At 41.7% G+C, this 15,844-nt stretch overlaps 1 protein-coding gene across 2 annotated transcripts in view; it reads right to left on the bottom strand.

The window, feature by feature from the left end:
* The window catches only part of POLR1E (RNA polymerase I subunit E), a 29,835-nt gene that overhangs the window by 12,283 nt on the left and 1,708 nt on the right, over positions 1–15,844 (bottom strand). Inside the window, exons 2-8 of one of the 2 annotated variants that reach the window (XM_061634580.1) lie at positions 13,641–13,835; positions 13,038–13,083; positions 6,988–7,064; positions 6,131–6,216; positions 4,781–4,836; positions 2,443–2,587; positions 828–935 (exon numbers count right to left, since the gene is read on the bottom strand). In XM_061634580.1, coding sequence (XP_061490564.1) covers positions 828–935; positions 2,443–2,587; positions 4,781–4,836; positions 6,131–6,216; positions 6,988–7,064; positions 13,038–13,043 — 478 coding nt within the window. In that variant the 5' untranslated portion in view covers positions 13,044–13,083; positions 13,641–13,835. Of the gene's footprint in view, positions 1–827; positions 936–2,442; positions 2,588–4,780; positions 4,837–6,130; positions 6,217–6,987; positions 7,065–13,037; positions 13,142–13,640; positions 13,836–15,844 lie in introns of both variants that reach the window. The other variant, XM_061634575.1, reaches the window with a different exon arrangement.

Genomic DNA, 15,844 nt, shown 5'->3' on the forward strand with positions numbered 1-15,844 from the left:
CCTATTTAGTTACAGCAAGGCAGATTATCACATAACCGAGCAAACTCCAGTACATTTCAGATTTTGTACATTTTAAAAACAGAAATCTAGCCCTCATCCCTCACAGATCTGGTTTCAGCCAAGACTTACGAAAAGACAGATAGCACATTTACTTGCACAATGAATCACTGCCTGGGCAATCTAGTGAGATACAGAATACTTCACACACATAAAAAAATATTAGGATTGGATATCCAATCACTAGCACTAGCCATGATTATGGAACAGTGAAATAAAGGAGGGCAATCTTGGGCAGAACAATTTTGTGGAAGCTGAAACTTCACCTTTCTAGCCCAACACAGGATCCTCCAAAAATACCATTCAGGTAGGGAGAAAAGGTAATTGTTTCCTTCCCTACAACAGTGAAGCCTATTTGTGATCAGACTTCAGGAGTGCCTCCATCTCTAGCCTATACACTTGTTCAATATTAGTACTAATGTAGTGTCATTATTTTTCACATGCACACACAAGAGAGAGAGAGAGAGAGAGAGAGAGAGAGAGAGAGAGAGAGAGAGAGAGAGAGAGAGAGAGAGAGAGAGAGAGAGAGAGAGAGAGATTGTGCCTCTGGAACCTACAACATATTAATCGATTCTCCCACTACCACCCAAAGAGATCCAACTTGTAGGTTCACCAGGCGAGTGAGCCATGGTTGGACTGGTCCATGGTTGAACCAGGAACGCCTTCCCACCCCGCTTCTCCTGCCCTCCAACACTGAAGCCTATTCCTTTCCTGTACACTAACGTGAGGACCTGCCCACATAACAACAAAGTAACACTTATAAAAGATACTGTCTTCAAACTTGTAGACGTCCTCTGGTTTGTCAGCGTCTTTATGGCACGGGGGAAGAACGAGGGAAACTTCTGCCTTCTCATCCTCTGCTGCATTGCTGACCAAAGCTATGAAATCAAATAGAATATTGTCAAGAGAAGCAGGGAGAATATTGAACATCTGAATGCAAAAGTTGCAGCAGACCCTGTGCTTGGCCAGTCCACTGGCTCCCAACGTAAGGGATCCATCAGGTGCATTTTGCCTTCACATAAAATCCATCGTAGCCTGAACGAGTGTCCCAGCCCTATATAACACCCTTCCCCACCAGCCACAATGTGAAGCATCTGGAGACAGATGCAAGTAAAAGAGGTCAGTATGCAGTCCCCCTATCTGGAGTCTAAACTGGTATATAAGATGCTATTTACCCACATTTGAATCACTATTTCTTGCAGAAAACCAAAATTCAAGAGTCAGGTTGCTAGGGGTAACCCTAGCAGGCATGTTAGAAGAGCACTCAGGAACGTGGAGAGTTGATTGACTGGCATTCTGGATCTGGGGAAATGGTTAGCATCAAGCTGTGTTGGAATACAGAAGGAACAAAAACTAGGCAGCACGCTGGTGACACTCACCATTTAAAATAATAATAATAATAATAGAAATGATCAAGTGATGCAAGGATTTTTTACACTGCTAGCAAAAGGGCCAGATTATATAAAAGAAGGAAAATGGTCAAGAAGCTGCGGGGAAGGGAATCAGGTGGAGGCCAATAGAAGTTATGTTCAAGTAACTGGGAAAATAAGCTGCTTTTCAACATTTAATAATTCTTAGACTAAGCAGGTCAGGTGACCAATTCTGGATCCACAGTTCTCAGTATCAACTTTCCCATTACAAAGAGAGTGATCATCATTTAGTGGATGTGGAGCATGAGTGCATTAGCGCAGCGGAGATGTGAAGAGTCCGTTATTCTTGTAGGTTTGACAATAATCCTTTGTAAAAAGAGTATGAGTATGTAGGTTGTAGCATCATTGAGAGCGAGCAGTTTGAGTACAAGTGGTTGGTTGGTTGGTAGAAATACTGTATGAGATGACAAATGGTTATAGTGGTTATGTGAATGGGTGGCAAGAGAGATGTTGTGGGAGCGGCTGTGGTGTGAACAGTGTGTTTTATGCTGATTGGGAGTTTGTGTCATGCTGCCTAGTAATGATCTCCATTCTTAAGTCACACTCACCATGTGTGAATGTGCTCTTTGTTATCTAGACATGGTTATTATGGATATATGGATTTGGATTTTTCTTAATGTAAATAACAGGAATTGTGTTGACTGTATATTTTGTAAACCACTTAGTGATTGGTTTTTTTAACAAACAGACAGTATATAAATTTTGTTAAATAAAATGAAAATAAATAATAAACCTATGGGTTTTGATTATGCATGTGAGCTTTCTCTATTGTAAACTGTTTCCAGACCTGTGGGTAGTAAGCAGTCTACAACTGGATCAAATAAATAAATATATTTAAAATATATAATATATATTTAAAATATATATTAAAATAAATATATCCAAAAGTGTTAGGAGATCTATCAGATAGGCTTGCTGGCTCAGTTTTTCCTTCTCCAGAGTTGTCATTACTTACCAGCAACTCCCTTTGTCTCTATAATGTCTTCTGCTGCTTTGGCTACAGCCTTATTCAATACCTCCTTCCCAACTGCATTCATCCTCCGGGAGTTCAGGGCTCTCTTCTGCTTATTGGTTCCAAAGGCTTCAACGCATAGATCTACCTGCAAAAGCATCAAGAGATTAGTGCACTGGTGTCACAAGTATGTTCCCACTGGAATATGTTGCAGGGAAGCTTCACTTCTGAGGCAGCTAATAAGGTGCTAATAATAAGTCTCATATTTCAACTCAATGAAGCCAATGGAAATATGAGAAGGCAACCAGGCAGTAAGTTATTCCAAGTTAGCTGCCAAATGTTGTTTAAGAAAACAGAACACACCAATTCTCTTCCCAGTTATAGCTGGATTATCTGGTTAGACTCAGCCGGATAAAAAACAGTGGTTTATGTAGTCATTTCTACTAACATTGCTAAAGCAACCAACATTCAACAGAGATTCATCCGCTAAACCATTAAACCATTAGCCTATGAACAGACAATATTTACAATGCAGACTGCCAGTGAATCTTCTGGCAGAGGCCCAGGCTGAGATTCTGTTGCTAAAATCAGAGACTGTGGAAAACTGGGAAATTGATTACAGTTAAATACTCCTGGCAGACCTTGTGTGAGGTTTGTCTTCCAACAGCAAATGTAGAAATGAGGGCTCCTTACTTCCAAGCCCTGCAACACTTAGATGAATGCATGCATGCACGCCCACATGCCCGCCCACATGCCCACCCACTCGCATGCCCACCCACCCACAGTCTCCCCCCACTTTGGGGCAGTCTCTCATACCCTACACCACTATTCTTCAACCTTGGGTCCCCAGATGATCTTGGACTACTGCTCCCATCATCCCCAGTCAGCTTAGCCACTGGTCGAGGGATCAAAGTTGAAGAACAGTGCCCTACACTATAATAAAAAAAACAAAGTTTTAAAAGGGCTTTTGCATGAGGGAGCATGCACATGTGTTTAAATCCTTGGACTAGCTCTAGGATTGACCATACAGTCTCTTGTATATTGTTCTCATGCATTTGTAGGAACTTAAAAAACTACCTTATACTTTATACTGGGCTGCTGCTGGGAGGAAGGGCGGGATATAAATCAAATAATAAATAAAATAATAAAATAATAAAATAAATACCAAGTCAGCCAACTAGTCCATTTAGCCCAGTACTGTCGACACTGACTGGTAGCAGCTTTCCAGGGGTACAGGCAGTCCTTCCCAGCCCTACCTGGTGATTACAGGGATTGAACCTGGAACCTTTTGCATTCAAAGCATGTGCTCTGCCACGTAACTACAGCCCTTCAGCGTCATTATAATCAACAATGTTACAATAACCAATTACAGTAATTTAGAATTTCATGTGTCAGCTTCTCAATAAGTAGTAACTAGCTTAAGTTTTATAAATTGTGCCATTCTGTTACAGTTCTACTAAATTAATGCTGTATTTGGCTGGTGAGAAGGACCGTCAGAAGCAAGATGTTTTTGCAAGTATCTAATTCATCGAGTGGCCATATTGACCTGCCTAGTTTGGAGTTCACTTAATGTCAACACAGGGAGGTAGACATAGAAGAACAGGGGTGAACTCTGATGTCAACTGGGACTCCTAGGATCACAGAGACTCCAGACAGGCCTGAGGAGAGAACTATGAGTGAGTGGAGAAACATCAACTAGCCACAATTATTCAGAGAATTCTAAGTTACCAGGATGAACAGCTCTTCCAACAGATGTACAGCCCAGACTGGTCCCTTATAAGCTAGTTGTCTGCCCTCTCAGCTGCTGGCCTCGTTACTGCAACTGGCAGTAAGTTTCCAACAGAGATCATTCTCAGCAGTGCTATCAAGAACCTTTTTAACAGAAGATTCTGGGGACCAACATGAAACCATCTATGTATGAGATTCCTCATTTGGAGACATGAGCTTCTTCCATACTAGACGACTTCAGCATGGATATTTGGTACATCAGACTGTCTGATGGCTGAGGGTTGCAGGAGTCCATTTTTCAACTTTTGTTTTGCTAGACTGAAACTTTTAGTAGCACCAAACTTCTGAAAATTTAAGAATGCTCTGGGTGATATTCAGATTTTTAGTTACGAGAAATTACCGAGGAAAAACATCCATAGTTGTAATGGTTAAAAATCTAATAGAACTGTATCCCTAAGTAAATGAAAAAATATATAGCGCTGACTCCTAAAGCAATGTTACACTTTTAAGCACAAATCTGAGCCTAATAATGAAAGAAAACCTAAAACACAGCAGCAAGAACTGACATAATATTACTATCTTCATCTCTTAATGGTTGCTTTGAAAGTTGTACCTTCTCTCTGTAGGATTTAGTCAAATATTCTGACAGGTCATCATCAGCTACATCATCTATTAAAAGAGAAGAACAAATTAGTAAAATCAGGATCAACAGCTCTCCAGGCCAGTCTGCCCATGATCCTAACCAAAGAGAGTCTGCAACATGGGGAAAGCAGTTACATTACAGCACACTGAAGCTGTTTCAGATCCTCTCACCAGGATGACTTGTCAGTAGGCCCTCCTTGCTCTACTGATCAGGGATTACTAAGGACACTGTGTTCTCTTTTGTCAAGCAGGGGTTCTAAAGTGCTGTCCAAGAGCCAAGTTATACATTCAGGAAAAGCATGTAGTATATCCCTACTGGGATTGTATCATTTCTGAATGCAGTTTGGAAATTCCAGGTTTTAATATCCTTCCATGTTAAATAACCCTGCATACAGAATATGAGCATGTCAGGGAAGCTAGCCCACAACCCTTCTCCCTGATATGCTTGCATTCTGCAGACAGGGAATGCTTGATGTGGAAGAGCCCCCTATCACGTGATTTGCCATCTGTGTTCTGAAAAGGTACGGCCCCAGAGGGCAGTGCCTTATGCCTTTGTTGGATGTGTAGGTCGGTTCTCAGTGAGCTTCCAGAATCCACACAAGTCTCCCCAGCAGCGAGTAGGAAGGAAGTAGTATTACAAAGCAACTACTTGTCGCACAAGATTGGGGGGTGGGACCCATGGCTGCCCACAGAAACCCATCTAAAGCTGGGGCATCTGTGGCAAGATCCATAAATCTGGGTTTATGTAAACCAAAATGAAATACACCAAACCATGCATTCTAGTCTGGGAGGGGTCAGGGTGGAGGTAATACCTTCCCAGCAGTTGCAAGTTCCTCTTTAGTGCCAAGCTACATTACCAGTAGTCACATGTGATGCGCTCTTCCTAGATTGTATCACTTCAGATTATTGTGGAGAGAAATCACATGTTTGAATGCCCCTTCATATTAAAGGTATCCTGCTTACAGAAATGTGGTGTATGAGGGAGACGTATTCTAGGCTAGCCTTTGTCCCTGACATGCTTGGTTTCTATTTTTAACATGGAACAGCATTCAAGCATGCAATTCAAGCGTATACAAGTCTGAGACAGTACAGGCCCACAAAAAGTGTGGCGTACAGTTGGGCCGATTATGAAGCTTGCTTCTTAGAAAGGCCTGCCTCTTTCTTTGACTACTGTAGTCTTGATGCAACCTAGAGAACATGGGACATGCAAGTAATTAACTGCCTCATTATCTGACTCTGCGTGCAGTAAAGGACATCAGGAACATAAGCTGCATCCCCCAAATCCTGCCACTATAAATAAGAAGTAACCTCTTTTACTCACCTGAAATCAATGGCTGCATGTTGAATAGCTCTGCATTGTAGACTTCCATCTGTCCAGAGTTCTTGTCTAATACACCAACAAAGTATCTAATGGAAGAGATAGTAGTGATGGACCTTTTATTGTTTCAGAAGCTTTTGGACTGGCTGGCTATGCAATATTTTGCTAGTTGAATAATAGCTACTTGATTGCTTTGCATTTGGTAGGTCTCTTCTTTTTACAGCAATCTTAGCCTTAGTAATCTTTTTTACTATTTTAGTGTTTTGTATCTGTGACTCAAATTGTATCTCTAACTTGAAATTGCTGTAAGCCTCCCAAGGGCCTATTTTGGGGGCAAAAGCCAAGCTAAAACAAGTATTTGGCTCCTTCCCTCTGTCTCTTGTAGCGGCTATGGTATTTCAATTGTTTCCCTTTTCCCTCCCTTCTCCCTTTTGTATTGTGCCCATTATATGAAAAGCGATTATTCTGAGCAATGAACCACCTTCAGCATGTTGGCAGAAAGGCAGCACATGACTCTGAAAATAGAACAATTAAAGACAGTTACCAAAAAAAGAAAACAATAGCAATAAAGGAAATTACTGAATACATATAGGCACCATTATGGTATTATGCTCTCAGACATGCATAGTGTTTTGGATATCATAGACTAGAGGCTGTGGTCTATGAAACAGAGTACTCATTTGTCTTTGTTACTCATAAACACTACACTAAAATCTTCAGAAGAAACAAAGACTGCTAACCTGAACCAATTCATGCTTCTAATTTCATCAACATTTACAACTAGCATCATGCTGGCATTCTAAAGAATACAAACATATTGCTATATTTATGCATTTTAGACATGTACACATATATCGTACCTGCAAAGAGTATTGCATTTCAGGGCTCCTGGGCCAAAGTTATTTCCTACATAAGACAGCCGATTTGTTTCTGTATTCTAATGTTTAAAAAGAAAAGACAAAAAATGAGTTCTGAACTCTGATTTTCTACATAAAGGCAATTTCTACACTGCCTTAAATACTCCTGAAAGCTTTGTTTTTCCCACCTTTTCAGGGAGACTTGCTAACTTCAAGGCTAATAATAATATTAATAATAATACGTATTAGACTATTAGTCACTTGTTAGCTAACAGGTCACCAAGAAACTTGCATTTAAAAACATAAATACATTATACCATAGGGGAAGAGGGGGGAAATCAGGTAAAAATACAAGTCATTAATATCACTCACTTTGCTTTATTGCTTGGCCATAGGCCATCGCATAACAGATAGGATTAAAATGATAAAATTACATAAAACTGTATGCTGCAAAATTACATAAAGTACGTGTACATGTACATGTACATATAAAATACATTTCAAATGTGATTAAAAACATTTCAAATGAGATTAAAATAGTAAATAATACTCCTATATGGTCTCAGTAGATTGCATGGCCGGGGATCGCTATATGTTAATTATTAGCAAAGATTGACTCCTTAACAGTCAATCCGCTGTTCTAAAACCATTTTGGCACGAATTTGTTGTGCGGCCAATGCAAATAGGGAAACCTTGTATGTTACCAAAGAGTCTGTGTCCGACATGAGATGGAAAAATTTTTGTCAACAGTGACCATATACGGGTTTGCCAACAAGTTCTTTAGGAATTTGTCCCGAGGATGGGAATACAAAGAGCAAGCCAGAAGGTAATGGGGAAAGTCTTCAACTTCCATAGAGCCACATATACAGAAATGATCAGACCAAGGGGTCTGAGAGTGACGACCATCCAACACTGCATTTGGCATAGTTTGGAATCGGAGCGCCGTAAAGGCCTGCCTAAGTTTTACTGAGAGGGGGCGGGCCAAGTAGGACGCTTTATAGTTGTCGACCTTATATATCCTGTACCACGCAGAAAATCTAGATTTGTTAATAGTTAGCCTATCTAGGGTGGCACTATGTTGGAAGAAGGCATCACGTAGCTTCGCTCTTGTAGTTGAAGGCTGAAGCACGTGTGGGACAATATGGTACAGGTGGTAGACACTGTTTATTCTGGAGGTCCAGTAGTTGTCACCTGAAGCCGATTCCAAGCATGCCTTGAGTATTGTCTTGGATGGGGTGTCTTTCAGAGTTCTCCAGAAGCTTATTATGGCAGCGTGTACTCGGGCTTTGATTGAGGGCAAGCCAGTTTCTGCATAAAGCAAAGCAGCGGGAGTACCAGAGGGCAGGGACAAGAATCTTTTCATAAAATTGTTTTGGATTACCTCTAGGGTTGCCAAATGGGTATCCTCCCAACCCCAGACCGCCGCCCATGTAAGATCTGGGGAAGGACTTTGCTCCGATAAATTTTTATGGCAGGGTCTATTAAATTGCCGCCAACCGAGCAATAAAATTTAAGTATGGCTCCACTAGTTCTCAAGACAGTGATTTTGGTCATCTGGATTGCCTTTTCCAGGAGAGATTCTTCGAGAAATGAACACCCAGATATTTAAATTCTCTGCATTGCTCAATAAAGTGTCCCCGAATTGACCAGTTAGACTTTACATGCTTGTTGCCAAATGTCATCACCTTTGTTTTGGCGTAGTTAATTTGTAGCCCTTCTTTCAGACAGTAGTCATTCAGCTTTGATAAAAGTCTCCTTAGGCCGATATGGGTAATAGATAACAATACCATATCATCTGCATAAAGCAGGATTGATATTTTCTTATTACCACATGAAGATGGAAAAAAGGCTGGGCCCAATAATTATGAGACTGTATCGTTTAGGTAGAAATTAAAGAGTTTTGGGGCCAAAAGACATCCTTGTTTGACACCCTTACTTATACAGATGGGGTCAGTTAGGGAGCCTGAGGTCCCAACCCTTACGCGCACCATAGTATTGGTATATAGCTCTTTGATTAGAAATAACAGCCGTCTGTCAATGTTCGTGTTAGCCAATTAGATCCACAGGCGTTGTCTGTCTATTGAATCAAAGGCTGCGGCCAGGTCTACATAAGCCACGTAGAGATGTTTAGTAGGGCCGGCAATACTCTGTTTGGCTAGGGCATAGAGTGTCAAACAATAAACATAAAACCCGCCTGTTCTGGGTGGATAATACTATTGGCAGTTTCCCAGTCCTCAAGTTTATGGAGAAGATATTTGGCATATAGCTTAGAGCCAATGTTTAACAGACTAATGGGTCTGTAATTATTTGGATCCTGTTTGTCCCCTTTTTTGTAAATAGGGGCCACTATGCTCAACTTCCAGCCCTCGGGGAAGATGCCAGTGTTGTTTATATAGTTAAATACCTTAGCCAGTATGGGCGCCCACCAGTCGGGAAAGTTTTTATAGATTTCTGAGGGCAACATGTCTTCCCCAGGAGCTTTGCCCGCTCTAAGAGCTGCAATAAGCAATTTTATTTGTGTGGCCGTAACAAATGGCCATTGGGGTAAGCTTGTTGGCTCTATTCGCGGTAGGATCTCATCATACAGCGGGGGGGACATGTAGAGGTTACTAAAGTGGGAGTGCCAGGTAGATGGTGCTATTTGATCAGTAACAAAGGGTCTAGCATGTCCCATACCTTTAGTAACAAGTTCCCAGAACCGGTTCTCCCTTTTCGTTGTTACTGCTAAGCCCAATTGCTGCCACAAGGATTTAGCATATGCCTCTTTCTTCAACCTCAAGAGGGACTTATATGCAGATCTAAGGTATATTAAGTGTTCATAAGAAAACTTTGCTGGATTCCTAATGGCCTGTCTTGAGTAATTCATCACCTGCCTCCTGGCCAATCTGGAGTCGTGGTCGAGCCACCTTTTGCCCAGCTGTCTGTTAGCCAAATATTGGGTTTCTGAACCAGCAGTGGCCTTAGATGGCTTAGCAGTGACTGGAATGCATATATGGGATATACATATAAGCAGCAGCTGGTATAGCACAGTGGGGAGGACAGCCTGGCTGGGAGTCCAGAGTCTGTGAGTTCAAATCCCTGCTCGTGTCTCCTGGGTGTCAAGGGCCAGCTAAAGATCACCCCCACAGTGAGTGGCTCAGGGGTTACATGCTCTGCCACCTGTGCAGCCGTGGGCAAGCTGCATAGTCCCAAGGAGCCCAGTTGCCCCCAGCTGGCAGTTGCGGACAAGGAAGGGGCTGGCTTGTGCAGCTGTGGCAAACTGAGCAGGCCCTGAGGAGGACTAGCCTCAGAGGGAGGCAATGGTAAACCCCCTCTGAATACCGCCTACCATGAAATCCCTATTCATAGGGTCGCCATAAGTCGGGATCGACTTGAAGGTAGTCCATTTCCATTTCAATATACATGTAACATAAAAAAATTATAATATGCATACAACATACAAAAACACCCACTATAACAGCCACGGGAAGCTTCTGCAGCACGGTGACTGTAAAATACAGGAATACCTCGCATTAACATACTCAATGAGACCAGAGCGAGTACATAAACCGAAAATGTCCTTAAAGTGAAGCACTACCTTTTAAAACTTTTTTTTTACCTCCCCTTCATGCGGAGCCTCAAAGCCCCGTGCTAAAGCCTCTGCTGCTGCGCTGCCGCGCCTCTCAGCTGATCGCAATTGTGCCTCCCAGCTGATTTGCGGTGGCGGGATTGTGTCTATTTCTACCCCCATGCACAGTTAAGTGTCTGTAAGTGTGAAGCAAGCGTACGTAAACAGGGGCATAGTGGAGTATGGAGTATGTCCGTAAAAGCGAGTGTACGTTAAGTGAAGGTCTGTATAGAGGGGTATTCCTGTATAAGTTTCATATAAAAGATGTCACATGTGGTTGCCCAGTAATTAAACACATGGATTTCTCCCTATTTTGCCTTCACTTCCCAAGCACAGTCAGGAGGAGACTGGCTGAAAAGATATAGCAGCTGTTGCTACTGCACCTTAATGGTGGCAATATGGCCAGTGCTGCCATTCCCAAATCCCTCCCTGGAGCCAGCTGCCTGCCTTCAGCCAGGTTCTACTATCCATGGGCCGCCAATCCCTGACCCTTAGTTAATGTAACAAAACTTTTAAATTCACAAAAATGACACAGGCCAGAAGAATTGCCTGTATTGTGTAAGTAACACCACTGATGCCACCGGCCCTATCTTAGGCAGCCACTTTCCACACAAAAAAACATTGCAGGTTCCGTTATTGTCCTTTTTTAATAAAAAGATTGCTTTTTTAAAAATTGTCAAGGTACTTTGCATAGGAAGAGCAGGGTATAAGCATTTTAAATAAATAAATATAAGAGTAAAGGATGCACTAACAGGGGGTGACATCCAATGGTATCAGCCGAATGGCACAACATAACTTCTCCCTGTCTTCAACCCTGCACTCGCAAATTCTGTTCCAAAAGGTTGGAGAATCCTCTGGAGCAGACTAAACAGTACTGCAGGAGGGGGGAGGAAAGCAAGAGTAGTCCCATCTTGTCCACTGATGCAACACCGGTAATTACCAAAGTAACCGCATTTTCCCATTAGGGGAACATTACTGTTGGTGAAATGGGGAAACGTGATAACCGCACAACTGAAGCACTCCCTGAGGAGAAGGCATCTGAAGGCCCTGAGACAAAGAATAACAATTACACATTGTAATGTGCTAAAAACATTTGCCTGGCAAGGTTTCAGAACATGATTCTATTTGGGTCTTCAAAAATCCATGACAGAGCTCTTTATCTATTAAGAAACTTTTGCAAAAGTTTGCAAAAATTATGCTATGCTCTGAAGTCGGTGCAATGCCTTGTGTGCCCTAGCAGACAAGGAAACTGCAGAACTGAATTTCATTCACATTAACTCATCTTTGAATTGTTTTGATGAATTGTCATGTCCACCTTTCAGTAATGCTTTGTAAGATTATGCTGACATCTTGTGGTTTTGTACGCTAAAGACTCAATGGATGTACAACTGACTTTGGGGTTTGGTTTAAACAAAAATACTTGTCACTATATTTTATTATTCGAAAAAGTCTTGTCGGCAGAAGGCAATACAGTAACACATTAAAATATACACCATTTGCCCCATTCATACATGAGACTGTCAGCCTGGCTGTGCTAAAAAACAAAGATTTTGGAAAGTGCAACTTACACTGTTTCTTTGTTATGATGGAAGAAAATGTACCTGCTGAACTTGTTTCTTCTATACAGTTATTAAAGATGCATGCCTAAGTATAAGTCCCCATTTGCACTATAGATTTAAAGCAATATTATTTTACTTTAAACAGTCATGGTTTTCCCCAAAGCACCCTGGGAACTGTAGTTTATTAAGGGTAGTGAGAGGAGACCCCTATTCCCCTCACAGAGTGGATCATCAGAGTGGTTTAACAATCAAGCCCTCCTCCAAGGGAACTTTGGGAAATGTAAATCCATGAAGGGAATAGGGGTCTTCTAACACCTCTCAGCACCCTTTACAGTTCCCAGGATTCTTTGGGGAAGTCATGGCTGTTTAAAGTGGTATGATGCTGTTTTAAATGTACAGTGTAAATGGGGCCTATGCTTCAAGTTTCCTCACAGAAATGTTCATGAATCACAATCATATTCAAACCAACAAGTAAGACAATGATGACAATATGTGTACCATGAGTCAATTCCTTTTAACCCATCTTAGGAGATGTGTGTGGCTTACTTGAGCAGAGCTCAAAAAGGAATGTGAAGTTGTAGTTCAGGATCTCAGATCCCACTCTGGACAGCATTCCAATCCTGTCCTTTTTATAGGGGAGAAGCAGGCAGAGGTTTTGACGGAAACTTCTACCACTGGGATGTAACATGAATGTTATACACAAGGCCTTTCCCATCAGCCACAGAGGTTATTAAAAACAAATCTGATGATAAAGTCACCAGAGCCTCTCAAAGTTTCATAAAGAAAAAGCAGAATGTATGTAATAAAATGAATAGCTAAATAAACAAATGAATATACGGTTGCACAAAAACATAACAAGAGGCCCATACTATGGGAAAATTGCTTACCAACATTCTTTTATGTTTCTTTCTTGGGTTATTGGTGTCTTTGCTTCTGTACAAGGTAAAATTCATATTTTCAGAACTCTTCAGTTTCCCATTTGTAAACTGAACTGTAAGCAAACGGTTAGAACAAACCAATGAGAATAGTATGGGGGGGGGAAGAACTCAGTAAGAATAATTTAAGGGGGCAGAGAGGTTCAGGCCACAATACAATAAGGCTTTGCCACTCTTCAGGGTACTGAAATAAGTGGGCTTGAACAGGCTGTGTTGAATCATGACCAACATCGAAGCACTTCCAGCAAAGCCGAAAAACGCTCAAAATCTAGCCTCATATATTCAGCCCAATTCTGGGGAAGCCCTTAATCGTGATCCTCTGTCCTAATCCTTTCAGTCGGTTTCTGTTTCCCTTTATTGGCTCTGACATCGGAGCAAATACACCCTCCACTCCCGCAATATTCCCGTTACGCTGCCCGTGTGCTAGATCGCTTGCAGGGCAAAAAACTAAAACTTCCCACGTGGAGCAAGGGAAGGTGGAAGAGTCATCACACAGTTTGGAAGCAGCAAAGCCCACGAGAACGATGCTTTCCACTCCCTCCCCATTCAGCTTACCGACAGGTGCGCTCTGTCCCTCCTGGGGATCGCCCCGGTAACACCACTTCGCCTCCCCAGTCATTGCAAGGCACGCAGGAATTTCTGATCCTTACAACTTTCTGCACGGCTACTACCGCTACTCAGGAAGGGGAGGAGTTTTGATCCGATCAAAGTTCTTCCGCCTGTGCTGCTCAATCAAGCCTCTCTCGCCCCCTACAGACGGAAAAGAGTAACTAAACAGACAAATATTGCCTGTGTTCCTGGAGTACACACCAAACCTTTCCAATGAAGATCATGCTGTAGTATAACTCTTGTCTTATGCCTTCTCAAGGATACAGAATTTTGCATCCAGATGTAAGAGAACTGCACTGTACTTTGATCTTTTCATATTTAAGGCTAATTCTGAGGGCAGATCCCCAAATGTGTGTATTGTAACGCAAAGTATTGTCCAGTTCTGAGACCTGCAGCGAATCTTTTTTGTGCTATTCCCAGGATTCCATACAAGCACAGCAAGTGTTAATCAACAGGCCCAAAATTTTATTGTCTGAAAATCTCACCTTCTTTAAGAGTAAGTTTCTAGTCCTTATAGATACAAAGACTGGGTTGTGAACAGTGCATGTGGCCAATGCTTAGTGGAAACTGAGAAGTCAAAGGGATTCCTGGGTGAGGTTGTAATCCTCACTGAAATCTCACTGAACATTCATAGGATCGTACTGTATAATTTCCAGTCATGACCCTTGCTGTTTCTCATGACTACCTAAAGAACGAATAATACAGAGGAAAAAAAAGAAAAAGTAAACCTGCATAATTTCTACAGGTTGCAGCATTCAGCTTTCTTGGTGCATTTTTAACAGCATGTCAACAGCCCTGATAGTAAGAAACACTTTATAAATTACTTTTTTAGCAGACTGGAGAGAAGACAAAAACCACTGGATGCAAAACAGTTATAATTTAACAATGCATTTACAACATATTATTCCACAGGGAAAACTAAAATGTGTTTATTGATTTTTAACATCTGTATAAAACCGCTGGGAGAGGCTATCCAGAGATTTGTGGAAGAGTGACACGAATATTCAGATAACACCCAGCTTTGTCTCTCAGTCCGTTTCTGATCCCAGTGAGGCAGCAGAAGTTATGAATTAAGTGTCTGAGGGCAGTTTTGGATCAGATGAGGATGAACAACTTGAAACTTAATCCAGATAACATAGAAGTATTGTTGGTTACTGGATTGGTACTGATGATCCTGTATTTAGTCTGATTTGAATGGAGTTGCACTCACCCTGAAGCAACAAGTTTGCTATTCAAACGTTCTCTTGGACCCTGTGAAGAAATCCTGTTTGTTTAAACTGTGTTTTAATGGGTATTGTGTAATGTATTCTGAGATTTGTACTGTAATGTGTTTGATGTGGGAAGTTTTGTGTCTGGGCCAATGAAAGTTAGTTTAACTGTTGTGTGGAACCATAACAGACAGCTGTTAGAATTCTCAGTATGCAAACCAAGGAAAGAAGATATACATATTTTGATTGGTGGCTGTAGGTTTAGAATTCTGTTATACAGTGTGATTGACTGGAGCTAGACCAGAAGGGGACAGAAAAAATGAATACATGATTGGGTGTTAGTCAGTGTCAGTCTGTGTTGGTGGTACATCCTCTTCCTCTGCTAGCTTCATCTGGTTGAGAAAGAAGACCTGCATGGAAGGCAGAGTGGCTTGGTGGCTAAAGACTTGCTGGGGTAGCTGAATCACTTGGCTTAGGCTGAAGAGATGAGAGGAGAACCTGTCTACAGGACTGAGGAAGAGGAAGTGAGAAGCAATTTGGAATATTAGACTCTAGTGTCTGGTAGGAGAGCCAGAGGAAGATTTCAAGACAGTACAGCAGAAGCAAACCTGTGCTTCAACAGGACAGTAGGGTCTGAAACAGCAGCTTCAACAAAAATCCTCAGTTAGTGTTTAACAGTTATAGTGTTTGGCTTAACTGGCCGAACAGGCTTAAATGGCAACCTGGCCAAACAGTTTTAATAGTCCTAGAGGATTTTAGCTCTGAAAAGACAGTCTTTGGATTGGGCTGCATGTTATACCCTAGTAAGTGTACCCTTTGTCATTCAGAGTAAAAGCCTTAGAAGAGGATAGAGACCTTGAGATTTCTGGTGCCTTTTTGAAAATCTGTATAGAGGTGAGGATATACAGTGCTTAACACACCACCAAAGCTCTACCCTGCCTA

Source organism: Rhineura floridana, chromosome 1 (assembly GCF_030035675.1).
Source record: "Rhineura floridana isolate rRhiFlo1 chromosome 1, rRhiFlo1.hap2, whole genome shotgun sequence".
NCBI classification, from domain to species: domain Eukaryota; kingdom Metazoa; phylum Chordata; class Lepidosauria; order Squamata; family Rhineuridae; genus Rhineura; species Rhineura floridana.